At 41.7% G+C, this 21,806-nt stretch overlaps 2 protein-coding genes and 1 non-coding gene across 7 annotated transcripts in view; 1 reads left to right on the top strand and 2 right to left on the bottom strand.

The window, feature by feature from the left end:
* AP2B1 (adaptor related protein complex 2 subunit beta 1) overlaps positions 1-6,550 on the bottom strand; it is a 74,991-nt gene extending 68,441 nt beyond the window's left edge. For 2 of the 4 annotated variants that reach the window (XR_015798222.1, XM_088152498.1), the window contains exons 1-2: positions 6,327-6,545; positions 950-1,007 (exon numbers count right to left, since the gene is read on the bottom strand). Coding sequence is in view for 1 of the 4 variants with exons in the window: in XM_088152498.1 (XP_088008624.1) it covers positions 950-986 (37 nt within the window). In the remaining 3 variants the exon portion in view is untranslated. Of the gene's footprint in view, positions 1-949; positions 1,008-6,326 lie in introns of all 4 variants that reach the window. The other 2 variants (XR_015798224.1, XR_015798223.1) reach the window with 2 other exon arrangements.
* A 195-nt stretch (positions 6,551-6,745) lies between these two features.
* On the top strand, positions 6,746-16,210 carry PEX12 (peroxisomal biogenesis factor 12). 2 transcript variants are annotated; one of them, XM_088152500.1, is made up of 4 exons: positions 6,746-7,104; positions 8,792-8,948; positions 9,732-10,288; positions 12,771-16,210. In XM_088152500.1, exons 2-4 carry the CDS (start codon positions 8,823-8,825, stop codon positions 13,168-13,170), a joined length of 1,083 nt encoding a protein of 360 aa, XP_088008626.1. In that variant the 5' UTR covers positions 6,746-7,104; positions 8,792-8,822; the 3' UTR covers positions 13,171-16,210. The 2 variants fall into 2 exon arrangements, with proteins under 2 accessions (XP_088008626.1, XP_088008625.1); XM_088152499.1 differs by having other exon boundaries at positions 6,748-7,104; positions 8,815-8,948.
* A 4,886-nt stretch (positions 16,211-21,096) lies between these two features.
* LOC112541601 (Z30 small nucleolar RNA) lies at positions 21,097-21,193 on the bottom strand. Its single transcript, XR_003085588.1, has one exon. It is a non-coding gene; the product is annotated as a Z30 small nucleolar RNA (small nucleolar RNA).
* Between the last annotated feature and the right edge of the window lie 613 nt (positions 21,194-21,806).

Below are 21,806 nucleotides of genomic sequence, written 5' to 3'. Positions count from 1 at the left end.
GCAAAAATGAAAAATGGGAAAAGGAAAATCCCAGCCCAGCCATATGTGATAGGACTAAATCTAATTTGCATCTCCACTCCAACTGATGGATGGGTTTTTGTTTTTGTTTTACAGTTCTGTTTTTATGGTTCTGGGGTTTTATTGTTGTGAGCTGCCCAAAGTTGTGTTTTAAGATGGACAGCCATATGAATCTTATAAATCAATCAATGAATCAATCAATGGCTTTAGTTTTGACTTTGCATATTTTAAGAATCCAATTGCTATGATTTGTAAATTACACGTTAACATGTTATATGAACCCAACCAACCATTATTTATTCCAAAACGTGGTTCAATAAAGCATAACTTAATGCATTGTGTTACTCCAGCCACATCCAAGAGTCTTGCTGGAGGATCAATACTAAGATCCATGTCATATTCTTTCTTCTTGCTACAGCCTATGTCAGATTAATTTTCTTTCCACTGTTCTTTATGCATTGAAGTTAGTAGTTCAATAACTAGGAGTGTGGGGAAAATCTGAAATGGTGGAAATAACTTTTCATTGCATTTCAACTGATTAAAAACCATCTACCCTCCTTTAAAAAATCCCTGGGGCTAAGCTTTAATTTGTTCAGCTTGGCTAGGCTTGGCTTAGTTTAGTTTGTTAGATGAACCATGCTATCATGGTTTATTAATAAAGTAATTTTAAAAATGGCGTAGCAACATGTGTGAACCAACCCAGTCTCTTCATCCACTTGATTTACAGAAGGCATGAACATACAGACCTCTGACACATCACTCTTTCATTCTCTAATGGTTTCATCTTAATTCTCACATCAGCTTGTACATCTAGTTATGTAGGCCAGCAAGAGGTATTCAGAGGCAGACTGTATCCATTGTAGAAGGCAAACATCATGACCTTTAATTTCCACCATGGACCTGCAACATCATATTGTACATGAAATCTAACCTTTTTTATTGGTGGTGAAGTATTTGGAGTCTGTCATGACTTCAGTTTCCTATTGCACCTACGTGGAAAAAAAAGCACAGAATTTAAGAAATCTGTAGCTCTTTTCATGGCAAATGCATTTGTGACTGCTCCAGAACAGAGTTGTTTCGTTTATCCATTTTAAACGGTAAATCTCTATTTGTTCCAATGTGCTACAGAACAGCAACTAGTACTCCAGGTATGAAAAAACGCCAAACTTTTTTACAACCCTCTATATGACAATCATTCCAAAGTAAATTAACAGGCCAAATAATACTAATAATCAACCCCAGCTTTTATTGTGAAACTAAGTTTCTGAGGCTCCAGGCTAAATTAAACTAATAACCCACCCTAATATCTGATGATGCTGAATTGCAAGTTGGCAAGTGGTAATTTTTGTGGTAATAAAAGGTCTTCAACCAGTATCCTGCTATATTTTATCTATAATACCAGGTAAGCATTAACATCAATCAGTCTGTAACAGGAACAACAATGCAAAGAGAGAGAGACAATTCTTTGAAGATATGAAACAGTTTTTATGCTTAGAATTGTTATAAAGTGCATTTCCTTTACTGCTTTAAGCACAGATGGTGATAAAGTCAACCACAGACCTATCCCAAGTAATTGAGGGCTCAACACATACCAGCATACCAGGGGTCGCATGCTAGATTTTTGTCTCAGCTTAGCTGTCATGTGAGCTGGTGTTGAAGGATATTACCATCAGTCAGTTGCCAAGGACAGATCACTCTCTAGCTGCCCTCCAGCTTGCTGGTGCCACTCACCCCTGCAGGCAGATAGGCCTGTTTGATCAGCCCAGTCCAGGTGCCTGATGGACCCAGTTGGGTTCTGGAGGGAGCTTGGGGTTTTCCGAGGATCTGCTGGGCAGCTCGTCTGAGGCCTTGGTTGCAGTCTGGAATAGGCAGTGACTGAGGCCTTTGCCTGGATTACTCCTATGCAGCCTCTCTGTGCACTGATTCTAGGGTGCACCTTGGTTCTCTGAGGAGCTCCAGGAGACTAAGTGCAAGAAGAGATGCCTACAGCACCATTACAGGAAGATAAAGAGTGACTTAGACAGGGTCACGGCTTGGAACATCTACAAGGCCATAGCGAGGAGTATTCATGCTATCTGGTGGACAAAACTGCTGAGATTTGCACTCCCTCTGCCTGGGGAACAGTCTTGTGATGCACCCGCACCACTGCATTTTGAACCACCTGTGGCTCCTGGATGGTCTTCAAGGGCAGCCCCATATCCAACTGTGAGGTGACCAAAGCATAAGTGGCCACCTGAGTGTCAAGGAAAGGATGCAACTGGGGCATAAGGTGAATCTGTGCAAAGGCCCTCTTGGCTACAGCTGCCACCTGCTCTTTGAGTAGTACAGTAGCTGCAAATCCAGGAAGACCCCCAAGTTATGCACTAATCTTGAATGGGGAAGTGCAACCTATCAATATTCTCTCTGTTCCAAGATAGTAGTTCCTCCAAAGGGGGCAAGGAATACATATGTAGGATAGGCAACTTTTTGCCCATGTGTCATCGCTGCTTTGTGAGCTGCACTGGTTACCAGTCAGCTTCCAGATACAATTCAAGGTGCTGGTTGTCACCTATTAAGCCCTTCATGGCATAGGGACTGGTTATTTAAGGGACTGCCTGTCTCCAACTAGTTCTGCCAATCTGGTATAATCGGGTAGAGTGGATGCACTCCAGGTCCTTTCAATTAAACACTGTCATCTTGTCGGACCAAGGAAGCATGCCATCACTGTTGTACCCCTTGCCCTCTGGAACAGCACCCCACCCCCAGAAATACATAGTGCTCCCATTCTTTAAATGTTCCAGGTTCTTAAGACCTGGCTGGGTTCCCAGGCCTGGGGTTAGAGTATTTGTGGAAGCCCTGTCAATTTTTTTCCCGGATGTTATTTGTGTAATTTTGTCTGGGTGTCCTGTTTCTTTTAAAGCATGTATTCTTTGAAATATTATAAGCATTTTTTTGGAGTCAGACAGCCTCGAAATCCAAGAAATAAATAATCAAAATCATAAAAAGATTTCCCTGAAGCTAAAGACCACCCATCCTTGCTCTAATTCAAGAAGCCAGGAAAGAATAAATGAACCCACAGAAGCTGCTTCTTTCAGTTAAGCAGCACTCATGACTGACGGGCTGTTTCATCATAGCAGCCCCCTCCCCCCGACTCCACAACCTCAGAGGAATGAAGACACAAACTATATTGTTTCCAATCTGAGAATCATCTCTCCCTAACAGCTTTAAGAGTCTAATCAGAAGAGGTGCTTCACTGGTGCCAGCAAGAACCAGCATTTCAAAGCAACGTGTTTTTCTCTGCACAGAAAACTGATAGACTAGCCACCCCCATATTGTGGCAGGAAATTAACCCCTGCTTAATGACAGGGTAGAAATATATTTGTGTCTGTGTGATTGTGGGGAGAACATATTAAACTAGAACAGATTAAAGGAATGGAAAAACAATCCTATCCAGTTCAAAGAAATTAAATTTGATTTTGGCTTACAGGAATCTAAACTATCTCTATTGCTAACCATAGGGCTGGGAACCAAAGCTGTATTGTCTGCATCCCTGGTGTTTGACATTGGGACCTAGGAATTAAATGTTTTTAATGTATTCAGGATATAATCAAAGCAGAAATGCAAAAAGTCTTCAAGGGCAAGAAACAAATGCTCAGTTAAGGGTGCAAAATGATTTTCAGATCTTTATCTGGATATCCAGTTTCTCCTAGAACATGCATGAAACAATACTGTCCCCCCTGAGCGAGCACACAGTTGAGAAAACAGTGATTCCTAATAGAAATACTCAGACTCGCTTTGCGTGATGGGCGGCTATATAAATGTGACACATAAATAAATAAATAAATAAAATTAGCACTATGTCTGCAAAGTTCCAAATCCCTCTATCAAGCTTTTAGTACACTCTTCCCTTACAATCTGGCTGTGTTCACAGTGCTCTTACTCATAGTTAACAATGGTTTCTGGAAAAAATCCAATTTTCAGGCTTGGCATTCCACAGTGAATGATAAACTAACCACATGGCTTGGTTCACAAAACATGGTAGGAAAATGTGGCTAACCAGATTCGAATTTAGTGTGTTGTGTGAACCAAGCCCAACACAAGACTCTTCTTGGCCTGTTTAGACCATGCACATTTTTGTAAGAATTGCACCAAACTATTTCCCTCCTCACCTGCTCTTAAAATATTCCAGGGAAAGCTGATAGCCCAAATGCTGTATGGGACTGAGATCTGGGCATGGGATGAGAAAGTAATTGTCCAATTGGAAGTAGTCTAAAACAACTTCATATGGAAGATCTTGGGACCCCCCCCTCCCCCGCAGCTTCTCTAAGGATGGAGGTAGGGCTACCTTCCATCGCTGTCAGAGTACATCTTGTATTGCTGGAGCACTATAAGAAACCAGAAAACCTTCAAGAACCATACCTTGCCAAACTTTGTTTTCTTCATTACACAACTGGGAATCAATGGACCAAACTTTCGTTACCTATCCTAACTCAGCTCTTGGAACAGAGAAAATATTGGAGATAGGTTTTTTGAAAGGGACACCAATAAAGATGCTACTATAGCACAGATACCCAAATTTTCTAAAAGCCTCTCCAAGTATCTGGTTAATATTATCAGTGACCCAGTGAGAAAGGCTTTTATATCCACTTGCAGACTATACCTTCAGATACCCTGAAGGGAGATTTTGTATGCACTCTGTCCGCATGGTGCCAGTCAAGTGGAGGGCATTATTCACTACGTCCTCCACTGCCCCATTCACAATGAGATTATGACCAAACTATTAATTGTAAGTGAATTCAAGGGCTTGGACCTCGAACAGTTGCATCATCATGTTGTATATGTGTTTCCAACTGTTAGCCAGATTGCTACTTTTGCTCTGTCATTTAAACTCAAGTTCTTAATCATAGCCCTGGCTTTATCTTGCTTTGACCTCTTTGTATCTAAAACTCTTTTTATTACTTTATTTTATTATACTGTATTTTGTACCATGTTACAATGTTATGACCTATAGTTACAATAATAAATCTTATTCATTTTACTTGACTCCCAACCATGAACTAGGAAGCCCAGCCAGATTATCTACTTGAGATCCTGGCTTGGTACCATTCTTCATCCGCAACAATAAAGCCTGCCAGCTCTGCTCTGTAAGATTTTTTAATAAGACATCACCATTTTACATAGGCAGTCAGCGTGATATAGAAATTAAGGTGTTGGACTAGGAGTAGGGTTCTAGTCCATCCTCAGCGACTTGGGGATAGTCACTCTCTCCCAGCCCAACCTACCTCACAGGGTTCTTGTTGTGGGGTAAAATAGGAGGAAGGGGCACTATGTAGCTGCCTCAAGCTCCTGTATGAATGGCAAGCTATAACTCTAATAAATAGAAACATAAACTTTTATTTTTTTCTTCTGCTGGTTTACTTTATAAGCAGTGACTGACCACATCCACCCCTACTGCACTGGCCCACTGTGGAGACACCTCTACCTTCCTTCCCCATCCCATCTCCATCCCATCTCACGGACAGCAGATTCCTTTTCCCATGGCTCCCATCTTTGTTTCCTAACATGCAGACCTCCTCCTCCCTCCCCAACCAAAGAGGAGAAATGGCCTTACAGAGACCGGAATACTATTTTCAATCCCTTTGCTTAGCTCTATTAGTGAATAGAGCTAAATGGAGGGGGCTGTGCAAAGAATAGCACTTATTCTTTGCACACTCTCACCTCACAGTCCCCTCCTGTTCCTGAAAATTCCCTCCTACTCCCCCGCCTGACCCCAAATTCCCTTAAAAGGTGTTTACATAAGGAACCCCAGCCTCTCTCTCCACCCCCTCACCCCCGTTATCTAACCAGTCCAAACCTTTCCCTTCCAATATTCCTTCTGACTTTCCTCATTTTCCCCAACATTCCCATTGCCGACTGTAAGTTCCTTGGTGGTGGGGACTTGTCCACCTCGTGGACTTTAGATTTTTGTTTGCAAAATAGGGGCTATTAAGGTCTGCAGATTCCACGTGCGGAAACTATGACATCTCCCCCAAGTTAAATAATCCCCCCCCCCACAAACACCTTTCTACTCCCCTCCCCACGCAAGAATGTCCCACTCCTCTTCCTGAGAACAGGAGCCTGAAAGCTCCATCCCGGGAAAGGAACCATTCTAATTGGGAAGAAATTATGCTACCCCCTTCCAGCCCCCCACCCCCCACCCCACCGGAGTGCTGGGGGGAAAACTGACCCCCGCCCTCATACCAAGCCCCTGCCCTACCCAAGGGGGGGGAGCAATTCATCCTCCCCACAATTCCTGAAGGGGCGGAGCCGCAGCCTATCCCCCAACAAACCTACAACGAAGGGGGGAGTCCTCGAAAAGACTTGGTATCGAAGAAAAGACGACAACGGAGGAGGAGGAAGAGGATGGAGCATCAACGGCCACAAGGAGCTAGAAAACTGCCTCGCTTGGGAGGAGACCGGAAACCGGGCTGTCTGGGAAGATCAACCAACGACACGCTCCACGCCTTCCTGCTTAGACCGTCCGCAGCCACAGAGCTTCAGTGGGCTAGACGGGTACATCCACTTCCTTCCGGTAAAAACACTCCTATCCCTGTAACCACAGAACGTCACTCCGTGAGGTTGGATGCGCCTGCTTGTAAATACTGTATTATTCTCCTGTGTCACACGCATCTGCCAATCCCTCGGAAACGGCTTATTTTTAGCTTTCCAGACCGAAATATTCCTGTAAGCCACCCGGAGTCACCGTGAGTGAGTTGGGTGGCCATATAAATTGCATGCATGCATCAATCAATCAATCAATCAATCAATCAAAGATGGGTGGACTCCAACTCCCAGAATTCCTCAGCCGGGCATGTTGGAGTTGGAGTAGACCCATCTTAAAGGTGCTGAGGTTGAGAAACGCTGACCTAAAGGGCATTTGTTTCAACATCAAGAAGAGAGACTATCCCCCCACCGGAAATTCCTCCCAAGTGGACTAACCCCGTTTGCCCTCTCTGCAACTCTATGGTACGATAGAAACAAGCTGGAGGAAGTTCTAGCGCGGCCACAGCGCTGAACTGCGGGCGACAGGATCCCCGAGGAGGCGGCCATAGACGGAGGGCGGTTAAGGTGGGTCCTTACCTGTCTCTCTCCTGAGCACGGGGCGCAGAAGTGTAAGAGCGTCCTTGTGACTTTCGCGCCCGCTTTTTCCTGCTGGAATGTGGCGTCTGGTCCTTGCCGTGACACAATTCAGTGGCCAGAGTCATTCATGTCATCAGGCGGTTTCCCTCGTGGTCCCATTTGGTCTTAAGGGTTGGCTCCGTTTGGTTGCAGCGTCTTCTCGCTTGCCTAGTTCGCCATGTTAATTCGCTTAATTTGGGCAAGGATTTGAATCCAGCTCTCTTTCTGACCGTACCTGCCACTCATGGATCTACGCCTTTCTGAGAGATGCAGCAGCCTTGAATTCCCTCAAATGTCTTCCAGGCTCTTTCCCCGGAGGAAGGATTTGGGTGGGCGAGCGGGGGACTGAGAGGCGATGGAGCAAGGCCGTTGCTGAGGAAAGCTGTGGTGAAGTGGCAGGCAAGATTTGGAGTAAGCGCCAGTTTGGTGTAGTGGTGAAGGTGCTGGGCTAGAAACCAGGAGACTCTGAGTTCTAGGCCTCCCTTGGGCATGAAAGCAGGCTGGGTAACTTTGGGCCAGTCATTCTGCCTCAGCCCAGCCAAACCCACCTCACAGGATTGTTGTGGGGAAAATAGGAGGCAGGAGTATTAGGTATGTTTGCCGCCTTAACTTATACATAAAAAAGGTGGGATAAAAATCTAATAACAGTGAAGGAAACAATAGATATAGGGTGTATTGTCGAAGGCTTTCACGGCCGGCATACGATGGCTGGTGTGGGTCTTCCGGGCTGTGTGGCCGTGTTCTGGAAGTTGTGTTTCCTAACGTTTCGCCAGCACCTGTGACTGGCATCTTCAGAGTGCAGGAGCACAGACAGGAGCAGTCCTCTCTGTGCCCAGGGTGATGTGACCCTTTTGTGGGTATTTAGCCCCTCGTTAACAATTCAATAGAAGAAAAAACCCTGCCTAATCCCCAGGAAGATACACACAGATTCTGACACCAAAACAAGCAGCCACTCAATAACCCAACCCCCCCAATCCCCCCCTTCCCCCCCCCTCAGATCTCTATAAATACCCACAAAAGGGTCACATCACCCTGGGCACAGAGAGGACTGCTCCTGCGTGTGCTCCTGCACTCTGAAGATGCGGTCACAGGTGCTGGCGAAACGTTAGGAAACACAACTTCCAGAACACGGCCACACAGCCCGGAAGACCCACACCAGCCATCAAGATATAAGGTGTGCTTGTGTAAGGTTTACCCATGGTTAACTTTGGTTGACTCAGTCCAGTTTCCTGGGTTTGCATGGCACAGTGGGCTGTGTGCTAATCATGGGGCCACATGGCTCTCTGTATCTGCAGGATGCACCAAGCAACAGGCCATACAAACACATTTTAGCCTAGTGTGCTAATCATGGGTTCACACAACAACTAGGCTAAAATGTGTTTGTATGGTCTGTGGATTGCTGCATCCTGCAAATACAGAGAACCATGCAGGTCTTCCAGCTATTATATGTATCTTCATCATCCTTGAGGAAAACAGCTTGCTGTATTAAATAATTTGCCATTTTTTAATCAAATTAGAAATGAAAAGGTAAGTAGTCTAAATATACCAATATAGCATTCTAGACAGAAAAAATTTGAGGGCTCTTGTAATAATGTCTTCTGAAACCCAATTCTGTTGTGTTTATGAAATATTTCAGAAAGTTCGTGTTTTTCATTCCAGAAGAGACCATGGCAGAACATGGGGCTCATCTCACTGCCACCTCCACATATGAGGACAGGCCTTCCATCTTTGAAGTTGTTGCCCAAGACAGTTTGATGTCTGCTGTGAGACCAGCATTTCAGCATCTCACCAAGGTAAGAAGAATGGTTGGTAAGTGAGTACCGGTGGAAGAATAACTATTGCTTCTCTGTGCTTATCTAAAGTTGAATAATGGCCAGAAAAATTAACGAAATGTGAAAGCTTGGAAGGAAAGGAAAACATTTCTATATGCAAGATGTGGCATCCATTTTTCTGTGGTAAGAAGGATTATTTCAGGTATCAGATACTGAAAGAAAATCCTGTCTGAGATCTTGGAAAGCTTCATAGTCAGACCAGGATAGTTGGATCAGTGACTTTTCACTAAGCCTAAAATGGAAATTCAGATAATGTAGTCTGTAAACTATAATTTATGGCTTAGGATTTTATTTGTTTTTCTACTGAAAGTAATTAACAAAGCAAATTCAGTTTAATAAAAACATCCATGCAGATTCCAAATTATGGTGTGGCCCTTGAAACCTTCCAAAAATTGTGAAATTTTGAATTTGAAAGAAGAGGAAATTATGAAATATTGGAATTAATTGTATTAACTGCATTTATTACTTTAATTTTAGATTAAACTTACAATAAATTAATTTATTTTTTGTCCTAACTATATCCTGTTTTTTGGTCCTGGCCCTGATCCAGTATTCAAACACAACTTCCAGCATGTTATTCAAAGGCCACATAGCCCACATTTTGAAAAAGGGTGTGTTCTCTTGCAAAAGATTCAAAGCAAAACCCCCACAAAGTAACCAAAACAAAATGTTTGAAACATCTACAAAAAATGTCTTGGCACATCCAGGTTTACTATTCTTACCCTTGATTGTCTTCTGTCCTAGGTATTGGCTGAATCCAACCCTTCACATTATGGCTTCCTGTGGCGCTGGTTTGACGAAATCTATACCCTCCTAGATTTGCTGCTCCAGCAATACTACCTCAACCGGTGCAGTGCTTCTTTCTCTGAAAACTTCTACAGCTTGAAAAGAGTTGTACTGAAAAGCAAAAGGAAGCAGTATAGATGTTTGGCCGCTGCTGGACTTCCCCAAAAGCATCATTGGAAATCTCTCTGTTTGTTGGTCCTTGTTCCATATCTGAGAACCAAACTGGAGAAGTTGATCTCCCGTCTCCAGGAAGAGGATGATTATTCCATCTACCCTCCATCGTCCTGCTGGAAACGGTTTTACAAGGCCTTCCTGGCTGCCTACCCCTTTGTGAACCTGGCTTGGGAGGGCTGGTTTCTGGCCCAGCAACTATGTTACATCCTGGGGAAAGCTCAGCACCACTCCCCCCTGTTGAAACTGGCTGGTGTGCATTTGGTTAGGTTGACAGCAGAAGACCTGCAGGCTTTCGAAGATGCACGTGTAGCTGCTGGTGACGTCCTGCAGTCGTCAAACAGGTGAATTGAAATGAAAACCCTAGAAACAGCTAACCCTTGCTTCCTCCAGTATATTTATGTATTCACAGTGTTTGTATATCTAAAAACTAACTCTCTCCAGACAGTTAATCATAAAAATTGTAGACCGTAAAGATGAAAATGTGAGAAAAAGATCTTATGATTACTACACCTGGGAAAATTAAGAAACAAGAAAAGCATTTTCAGCAGGCACCAGAAAAATTGCAAATAGAGTCATGGCTAAGATTTTTCCTATTTTGAGGATCACAATCTCACTAAACGTAATCAGTTGGGAGCCATCTGTTCTTGGGTGGGAACACCAGTTTTTTCTTTACAACTTTTTATACTCTCTCTCCTGTTTTTTCCCCTCAAATTAAGCTTACAAAAAATTAGGCAGAGGGTCACATGGGATCATAGACAGCATGGAGGTGAGCAAGCACATTTGAATCTTCTGGCTTTCCAGGGGCATCACAGTGTCATCAGAGTGGAAGAGCTACATCTTTATCTTTTTTGTGCAGGAATGCCAGATTGAGTATAATGGTATTTTACATTTTTGCAAGAACTGAAGCACTCTTCTGTCCCTAGCCCTCTAAAAATGCAAAAAAAGGTGCTCATCCCTGGTCTAAATTATTTTAGTTGCAAAATAGTAACAGAAGTTCTCCAGAGGCCAAGTGATCGTAATTTAACCTGGGAATGAACAACGCACACTCTATGCATCTCTACAAGCTGCTGGTGCAGTTCTCTATGCCTTCTTCATCCCAGGTGATGAAATGTCTAGCAGACCCTGGAATCTTGAGGACAGAGTGAGACCATTAAAGGAGGAAGCAGGGTGGTTACTAAAAAAAATCCTGAGTCCAGGGAGGAGGAAAATATGAGACACTTGGAATTACTCCACCTTAATTACCCTAGGCATAAGTTGATCTGGAGAATTGCTTTGACAGGCTTTCAACATTGATGTCATGGCAGGCAAACTCAAGAAACAAACCTCATGGATTTCTGGAAAGATTTGATTGCTAGTAGGGTATTGTAGAGCCAGTTAGTTGTAGTGGTTAAGGCATCAGGCTAGAAATTGGGAGACTGTGAGTTCTAGTCCTACCATAGGCACAAAGTCAGCTGGGTGACCTTGGGCCAGTCACTCTCTCTCAGCCCTAGGAAAGAGGCAATGGCAAACCACTTCCAAAAATGTTGCTGAGAAAACTGCAGGGCCTAGCCCAGGCAATTGCCAGGAATCAACACTGACTTGAAGCGCCCTCTCCCCCCCCCCCAAAGAAAAGGTAGACACATGGGATAAGCAACTGAAGCATTAATGGAGACTATTTTGTCATTTTGATATAACATTTCTATAGATTTAAGATCAATTTAATTGAACCAAAATTATTATTTCATGTCTCTTGGAAACCTGCTGGGTGGCTTTGGGCCAGTCACTCACTCTCAGCCCTAGGAAGAAGGCAGTGACAAACCACTTCCAAAAATCTTGCCAAGAAAACTGAAGGGACTAGTCCAGGCAGTTGCCAGAAGTAAAAAATTGACTTGAAGGCACACACAGAATATTGTACCAGAATCCTGAAAGCCTGCCAAAGTAATTCTCCAGCTCAACTTGAGTTACTATGAGTCTTCTTATATTTCCCCACTCTCTGCCCACCAGACTCAGTAATCTTTTCTGTAACGGTCCTGCTTCCTTCTGTAATGGTCAGTCTCTCTCTTCCATGTTCCCAATGTCTATCAGACATTCTGTCACATCCCTGTTTGTTCCAGGTAGCTCATCACTGATTGACAAGCCGTAGGAGACTGCCATTCACTCAGAGGGAAGGCATGTGGTATTTCTCTGACTGAAAGGGTCAAAAATTGTGTTTCTGCTGCCAAGACAGTTAACTGGAGTAATTTGTAATTTTTGCTGGGAAAAAGATTACTGCCCATATTTGTTTGTGATGCATGGAAGGAGGGTATGTATGTATCTCTGCATGTGCCAGCAGATACAGCCCCCAAAGATTTGACCAGGCACCCAAGGGGCTGAAGATTTCCCAACTCAGTATAGGAACATGAAAAGAACACCCCTTGAGTGACCCTCAAGGTACCTTTGAGAAAGCATGTATAATTGCTAGAAGATTCTCATATATTAACTCTTGAGACCACCCAATGAAGATGTTCACTGATAGACCAGAAACAAACAAGGAAGTGTTTCTTAACATGTAAAAACCTTACAAAAGATTTTTAAAAGAGGTCTGAAAAAATCAAATCAGTTTATCCAGTGGTGTGGTATAGAGTCTCTGTATTTTGGGTATTATACCTTGGATTTTAAATGCTGGAAACCAGGTAGTTGGATGAATAGCTAATCATAATCATATTCCAGAGATTTATAGCGTTTCTCTCTTAGAGGATGATTCAGGAGATTGTATTTTTTACTGTAACCCTGGATTTGCATCTTAGTGCTTTCCTTATTTCTTAATAACAGTGTTTATTTTTTATGTCTTGCCCCTTCCTACAGCATGAAAGAGCAAATGCAGTCAGCTGGGAAAAAATTTTTAGGGGCACTGGCTTTCTCCCTCTCCACTGGTCTCTCTGTGGGCATCTTCTTCCTCCAGTTCTTGGAGTGGTGGTATTCAGCTGAGAATCAGGAGACTGTCAAATCACTGACTGCTATGCCAATCCCACCATCACCTGTGCACCTGGACTATGAGACGGATTCACCTCTTTTGCCAAAGCTCAAGACAATGTGTCCTTTGTGTCGTAAAATCCGTGCCAACGACACAGCCCTCTCCACTTCTGGCTTTGTATTCTGCTATCGCTGTGCCTACAATTATGTGAAGCGTCACCAGCGGTGTCCCATCACTGGCTATGCCACTGAACTTCAGCACCTTGTCAAATTATACACACCTGAAAACTGACAGAACAGATCAGTCCTTCAATCTTTATATAAAAACTGGAGTGCTAAATTGCAGCATTGGGTATTTTTTCTGATTATACTAAGCAGGGGTATTCCATGATTTTTACTGGCAGAGGAGGTGGCTTTTAAGAGTACGGGTACTTGCTGTTTGGAAAATCACTAGAAGTGAAGTGTTGACTTTGAGCTGTCTCTCTCAACTGATTTTCCCCTAAAAACTGTTAAGTAACAACAGATTAGTTGAGTGAGATCATTAGATGGAAAAAAGGCCCTACCTGCTTCTTATCAGTTTGACTTAAAGATATGCTTCTGGGGTGAGCACCTTTTCCTAGAAACATCTGGCCATTGACTGGCCAGCTGAGGGTTGCAGACCAAGTTGCAAGCAGGGTTTAGAAAAAAACTAGTTTTAATTTTCTTTACATGTAAATAACTTTTTAAAGTCATGTATTTAATAATCCCCTTTTATTACATTATAAATTATAAGTTGATAACTTTTAGTTGCACACTGCTGACTTAAATCAAAGGTGGCCTTTTTTTTTTTTTTTTGTGATAAGGAGTGGCTCATACTTACTTTTTCAGTCTCCGAGGCTTGTAGAGAATATGATAGACACTTTGGTGGGCTAGTCTGTGATTCGGTATATATATCAGCCAAGCCAGTTGAGTTAATTATTTGAACCAGGATCAAGTTAAAGTATTGCAGAAACACAGTAATGTAGTAATGTCACCAGAGAAAGTAGAGTTGGAATATTAAGCAGCTTTGGGGAATGATTTCAGTAAAAATAGGTACATTAAGTCAACCAGCACCTTAACTTACTGTACTTATTTGTTGCAACCCCCCCCCCCCCCGTGTCTTAATTTAGCAGCATGATCTTGGAACAGTCTGGAAAAGGCATGGCCTACAGGCTGACTACACTCAGCTTAGAATATGTTAGAAATTCTGAAGGTTCCTCCAGACTGTTGGTATCTTGGAATTATACCGTAAAGGAAGTGTGTGCAATAAGACTTTCTTAATAATGAACTTGTTCCGCTTAGTTTTTCCATGCTCCTTAGCTGCTAGGTTAGTGAAAAGTAATAGAATCGGAGCTGTTCTGTTGTTCATGCTGAGCATGATCTCTCACTAGATTCTAAAACTGTTCACTCAATTTCCTGGTTTGCTTAACTGTGGTTTATTGAACAAGCCATGATTTGTTAGATTCATAAAGCACATCACACATTAAACCAGGAAGATTAAATACCTGTTAACCCTGCTTAGAAGTTATTCTGTAAGGCGGAGTATTTGTACCAAAAAGAAGTGGAAGAGGGTTATACTCCATGGTAGCTATTTTGTGACAGGACATGGAACAGCTGTTTAATGGGAATGCTGACATGCTCTCAACATTCCAAATGTGTCCACCCCGTATGTCCAAAAAGTCTTGCCTTTGCACTAAACCATGGTTTGCTTAATTATAATTTACTGAATAATCCATAAATAGCTAGGTTCACTTAACAGAATAAGCAACAAAAAAGCAAGCCATATTGGTTCAGATGTCATCTGAAGCCATTCTGCAAACAGCATCACTTTCATGGCCCTTCCTCCTGGGCAAAGAGGCTTTGCCAGTGAGCAACAGGCTACTGTACCCAACGTAACCTTCCTTACTAGCTGTGTGGTTTGCTGGATAAATCATAACTTATGATTTCACACAACACACTCATGCAAGTGTGCTCTGGCTCAGCATATTTACAGCTCACAATACATAAGCCAGGCCACTGACTGATTATGCTGAAGAATTTCAGTGCCAGTGTCAGGTAATGGCCATACTGCATTTACATTCTGTCTTTTAATCCCTATATCTCTAACTGCACTCCTTGAATCACCAGCCTTTGTTACAACACAGAAAGAATCTGGCTAGATAGAGTATTAATACCCAGCCAATGGTTAGCATTCCTCTGGAGGATCGACCCTTCAGCCTATTTGCAAGGTCCATCCTTTGTCTTGTATTAAAAGTCATGGATTCAAATTTAATCAAATTGCTAGAATAGTGCTGGAAACTAGGTTTATTTTGAATCTTTCCATTGTTGTCTGGGTTCATACAATGTTTCATTCTGCATGTATGCTTATAAGACATTGGTGGGGGAAAATCCCATTTCAGTTTTTTTTCCACGTTATGGATGCAGATTTCCTAGTTTGATATGATACTATGACAACTGGGGACTGCAAGTGAGCCTAAAAAGATAGAAAAGTTGCTTTTTCCCCCCAAATAATTTTACTAAGAATTATAAATGAAAAGAACAAAAGCCAATACAAAATACAAAAAATACAAAAGAAAAAAGGGGGGGGAGAAAGAAAAAAAGTGACTCCCCCCTTCATTCCAGCAACTAAAGGCAATTTTAATAGCTTATCGCCATCTCTAAATACAACATAATCTCTCTTCTCCCCATAGCTCATCTCTTAAGTAAAAAAACAAAATCCAAATGCTTTGTCAATTGTTCTTTGTCAGCAAAAGTCCAGTAAGGGCAGCCAGATGTAACTATTTTCCTCTTTTAGCCCTGATCGAACAAGCTGACCTTGTATTTCTTCCCTGACTTTTAAAAATTTGTAGTTTTTTATAATTGTTTTAATGGTTTCAATTATTGAAATTGTTTGCCGCCCAGAGTCACTTGGATTGAGATGGGCAGCTATAGAAATTGCACAAATTAAATAAATAAATTTCTTTAACCCCTTCAGAGAGTCCCAGAGGTACTTGTCACTTGTAATAAAGTCCTTCAAAACCTTAACAGAGCTCTTTTGTATATCCAGTAAGAAAAAATTATCCAAATTAATTTCCTGGTTTAATATCTATACATCTCCTTTGGGGAATAAATCATCCCTTAAATCTGTATGTGTTACATTTAAGCTCTCCTTCCAAGTAATTTCATAGACATCCATTGCAACTTGTTCTTCTTCTATAACTTCATTACAACCCGCTCTGTTGATCTTGTCAAGCAATTGATCCATTCTATTAAGAAGCTTGATATTCAAAAATTTGGAGTATAGATTTCAGCTCCATATTCTTTATCCTCTAGCTCCCTCTAATGTCAAGGTCTCCTTATCATAAAGAAGCCAAAACAATCACCATTTTCTCATGAGAAAATATCTTCTAATTAATTCAAAGCTATAATTCCAAATCCTTCTAGCCCCTTAATCTGGTTAACTTTCCAAAATCCATATACTAAGCACCTTTTTGCTGCATAGTCAAAAAAAAAATCATAGATTTTTCAAAGCCTTTAAAATCAAATTAACACCATTGTCCTCTAAGGAGGAGGAAACTTACCTGATGAATACAGTAAAACCTCGCTGGTCTGAAGAGTCTTAATCTCTCCAGTAAACGAGAAAAAAAACCCCAAAAAAATTAATAATCCAAAAAAGTGATTAAGAAATGAGGCTCGGTTGAGCTTAATATCCATAAACGCGTTTTGCGAGTGTGAGCTTGATGAAATCCTGACTCCTAGCCATTCCATTCATAAGCTGACCGCAAAATGGCAGTTTCTGTGGTCTACTCACAAGTAGCTGTCTGGAATCATGTGGATAATCTCAACAATTTCTCCTTCTTCTGGAGAAATTTCGCCGGTCCAGATCCAGCATCCAGCTGCTATTCTCCTCGCAAATGCTGTCCTGCTACCAGCAGGACATCAGCTTACCATGGCACTCACAGGAAGTCTGAGAAGATAGAAAGTTGCTGATAGGAACTCCAACTCTTTTTTGGCAGCAGCAAGGTGCTGGTTATCACTTATAAAACATTCACAGCATGGGGCTGGGTTATTTGTGAGACCATGTCTCCCTGGTTATTTTTATCCAACCTACCAGGTCCAACTGGAGGGGCTTGCTCAGGGTCCCCTCAGTTAAAGAATGACATCCACTTGGACCTAGGAAGTGGGCCTTTTCTGTTATAGTACCTGCCTTCTGGAACACCATATCCCCCAAGATTATATTGGCCCTGATGCAAAGCACTGAAAACTTGGAAGTGCTCCAGGACATGGGGGCTGGGAGGATAGATAGCCCATGAAATGTGATGAGAGATGAGATGAGATGAGATGGTATTGTTCAGTTTATTTGGTTTGTTTTCAGCATCCACTGTAGGTTCTTTGTTTTCTTGATACTGTTTTCTGCATTGTTTTTAATGTGATGTTAGCCACCCAGAGTTACATCTGCAAGATGGGCAGCCATATAAATAAAATAATACATTCCTCAAAATAGGCACCTAAGAAACTGCTTTATAGAGTTTATTTGGACATTATGATAAACACTGACATTTTATTACAAATGTTTTTACGTTGCTTTGATCAGTTTTTACTCCAAGAGGCTGTATGGGAGGAACAAGTCTAGATGGCCATTGGGCTTCGGTACTTCATTCCCCTCTTCTGGAATGAGCACAAGATGATAAACTTCTCTTTGATAAACTGAAAGCTGATTTTGGTAAACAAGACCACAAATACACATCCAACATACCATTTTTGGGGCTTAAAATGTTTGAACTGTTAAACCCTTGGCTCATTTGGCCCTTTATCTAACAAGGAGTAGTAGGGGATAGAAAACTGATGTCTGCTCTCCCATGCTACTTGAGCCTTCTAAATAAAATGCAGGGGCTTTATTCTGGATTGTTGTTGTTGTTCTTTCTTATTAATTCACTCAAATGATTGTGTACACACAATAGGCTACACCATGAATCTGCTAGAGATGGTTGACAACCCCCAACATGGTAATGCATAAAACAAACTATAATAGATTGCTCAGCATGTTGTGTGAATCCAGTCCATCTGTCCTCCATCAACCCAAATGGTTTCCTTGCTGGCTGTTGAGGAAGGAACAACTATTTTTCCATAAGCAGCACTGAAATACAGCATGCTAACAGGTTATAGATTACTTCCATCCCTCCTCTATGCTTGATTTAGTAGTAAGCCCATCAGATAACTTATTCACAAAAGCTCTGTGTGTGTGCTTACAAGATCTCTGGATTTCAGCAAGATCCCTCAGCCCAAACTCCTTTTTCCCCCTGTCTTTGTCACATTTTTTCATTAAAAAAAAATCTACTCCTTATCTTGTCAATCCCACTGTTAACACCACTTTGTTTTAAATTCTCAGGATTGATCAGATAAAATACAGGATGCAAGATTCTTCTTGTGAGCCATTCCAATTTTTTAAATGTATTCTTACCATAACAAGGACAGAAAGACATATTTTCCTCTTGACAGACTGATGTACATAAGCAAACAAAATTCAGCAAATGCATATAGACCTTCATTTTTCCCATCCCACCTGTGTCTGCATTCAAAACAGGTTGAACCATAGCAAATTACTTCATATCCTAACTGCTCTACAATTCAGATACTAACTATCTCCCTCTGCTGGCAAAAATAATGCTCCTGCTAAAATGACTATCCATAGCTTCTATAAGATTCCCCAAAGAGTTAACCAATGGGTCAAGATAAAACTTAAATGACCACCTCTCCTGGCGATCAAAACATGGATCTTCAGTTCTGTTTCTGGATATCTGCACAGGGTAGACAGATTCCATACTGTGTTGTCCTCTTTGCAAAGTGATCCCTAGGCTCTATGCTGATTCCTCTTCCATGGTCGTCAATTCCACTGGAACTGCATCTTTCCAGCAACCTAAAACTGCTTAATTCCAATGTTGCTTGCTAATCATGTTTATTCTTCCCCCCTCTCTTTTTCCAGTTCCAGCTCAGCTCCTCCCTGCCTGCCAAATTCTTAGCCTACTTCAACTTCCCCCTTCCCATGAGAGGGATTATATGTGAAAATCCCTGATCTGGTTCTTTTCCCAGCAATTTCCCAGATTCAGGTTATTACTGTGATGGAATGGAATTATGGAGGCCAAACTCAGGGAGGGAAACACGCTCTTTCGTCTCCTGAGGGGCAAGGAAGAGATAAGAGGATGAGGCTGGCACCTCCCTGAGGAATTCACTCTGTTTTGACTGGCTGACTTTGGGAACTGAGGTTTCAGTCTGGGAAGATTCTTGCTAGAGGTTGTAGCTAATAAACATTGCTGAACTGAATCTGCATGGTTTCCTGGAGTTCCTTGGGCTAGGCCTGACAATTACCCACAAACAGTTTGTGTCTGGAGGGTCATATGATAGGATGACAGATGGTGTTTACCTTCCCCATTTTGTCTCATGGCCCTTTTGTTTCAAGCCATTTTTTTCTACCCTTCCCAAAAGGTAGTCATCTATATGCTAACTCCACCACAGAAGACCTCTTTTCTGTACAATATCATGGCAAGACAGACTGCTGAACTCTTACCATGCTGGTCATTTTTTAATCCCGTGGATCAGTAACACGGACTTACAGTATTTACATAACTGTTGTCCTTTGTGTGCAAATCTCGGAGCTTTGTGTCCTCTGCTACATGAGTCTTTTTTAAGTAGAACAGAATGCTGTGAGGAGGAATTCTCTTCAGAAGGATCTTATACAAGCAAATAATTCTGGTTTCTGCTTCTAGTCATGTCAACAGTAAGCCATAACCTATAAAACATTGGGAAAAAACCCAAAGTTGTTACCATTTTCCGAGAATCAGTGTTGAAAGGGACCATTTGGGCCTTCAAATCCAATCACCTGTGTAAGAATCCAAATCAAAGCATAACCTCCCTTCTAGCACATCCAGTGAAAGGGAGCCCACCACCTCCTATAACGCTGCTTTTACTGTTAGAACATGTTTCAAACTAGGGTTTGAAAACTAGCATAATCAAATGTTTATAACACAATGGAAACAAAACCCAAATAATCACATCATAGAATCATAGGGTTGGAAGGGACCTTGGAAGTCCTAGTCCAACATCCTTTGGCATAATTGTACTTATGTTGGAACAAAGTCTCAAGCAATCTGTTATCCACATATCCAGTTTCATACAGATCTTCTTGTTTTAAAGTAGCATTATATTACATTTCCTTGACTTTGAAAAATATATATTTATTAAATTGATTCATACAGCCACTCAACTGACATGTGACTTGGGGCAGTGTACACATACAAAAATATTAATGATCAAAAACTTCATTAAAAATATTAAAACATCACACCCAACGCAACTTTACACTACCAAGAACAATCAAGTAGGGTACAAACTACTTGACCCAGTACCTGGGGAAAAGCCAGGTCTTAAGAGCTTTCCAAAAGGGATGGTGAGTAGAGATGGAGCCATCTAAATCTCCCTGGTCCATAGGGCAGGTCTAGTGACAGAGAAGGCTCATCCCCTGGATCTTGTCATCTGCCTGAGTGATGGAACCCAGAGCATGTCCACCCTATTAGATCTTACTGGATGAGCAGAAGTTATCAGAGACAGGTTTTTCCTGCAAATAACCAGGCCCTGTGGTGTGAAGTTATAATTAACTGTGCCTTAAGGTTTAAAAATATTCAACTGTGTATTTGCCATTCCCTGTGAAAAATGTGGCACTATTTTTCTATATGAAAAAAGGTTAAATAAACATAGGATTTATTCTAATGGTTCCTTTTCTACATTGAAAAGAAGTATCTATCCTTCCCTGGTGAGAAAATGGCTTTGTCATGAGAAAGAGCTAGTTTTCTTTGCATTTTTAATTCCATCTGATTTTCCCTCTGGATTTTTCTTTGTCACTTATATCACTTGTCAATCCTGTAACTGGAAGGAAGCAGTGCACTCCCACTCTACATTTTTTGCAAATTTTCTGTTTCTGCTCCCCAGAGAAAGTGGGAAGAGGAACTCAATGTTCATCCAGCCAAACACTGAAGAAAAAGAATCTTCACAAGTGCAGTGTTCTACTTAAACCATTTTAAATGTGAGAAATTCAATCCCTCCATTCCAATGAAATCTACTTCTGCCCAAATACTTTTGGGTCCTGGAAAAACATATCCAGCAATAGACCACAGATTCAGAGACAACTGCAAACAGAGAATTCCCCAGGGACACAGACTGCCAAAACCTGCTCAGAGAGAAGATTACGTGATCATGCCCTGGTCAGAGTCAAAACCAAAGTTCTGACAATACCAGTTCAGACTATACTTCACTCATCATTGCCTTTGGCACATCTTGCAGGAACTCCTTCGTCAGGCCATGCACTTCAATAGCCATTAGTCCAATTCAATATTGCAAAATAATATTTCAGGGAAAATGAAGATCAATGCTACTAATTTTAGAATGTGGGCAGTGAATGAAAGCCAGGGCACCACCAGTCTCCTAAGAAGCCAGTTTCATCCAGTGTTCTCTGTCCCTTACAGAGTGATCAAGAATGGCGATCAATCAGTCATTCTTCAGGCTATCTAAGAAAGGGAGGTCTTGGTTATACTTGTACTGCATTGTTTCTGGATGGTTATGATAAAGTCAACAGTGTCCAACAGCATATCAGCTACTTATTGAAATAATTTTTATATGAATAGGTGTTTGTCTGCTGGCTGCCTTTCCTTTCCCCTCATCTCTTCCTGCCTTTGCAGTGTGTTAAGCTTCAGGATGGGGATTATTTGGTTGAATTGATCTGGCAACTCATCTACAGTGGAAAATTATAATTTTAATGAACAAATCCTGGACAGAGGGGAGAGTTATTCCATTCCCCCCATTTTTTGTAGTTAATAAAAATGTTAAAAAGACAGAGCTACCTATACCTTCATATATAATGATTTTGTAATGGAATTCTAT

Source organism: Python bivittatus, unplaced genomic scaffold (assembly GCF_059951505.1).
Source record: "Python bivittatus isolate LINGU-HERP-01145 unplaced genomic scaffold, Pbiv_v1 ctg000690_np1212, whole genome shotgun sequence".
Taxonomy (NCBI): Eukaryota; Metazoa; Chordata; class Lepidosauria; order Squamata; family Pythonidae; genus Python; species Python bivittatus.
Note: the sequence above shows the minus strand (reverse complement) of the source record. Positions and strands in the feature narration are given on the sequence as shown.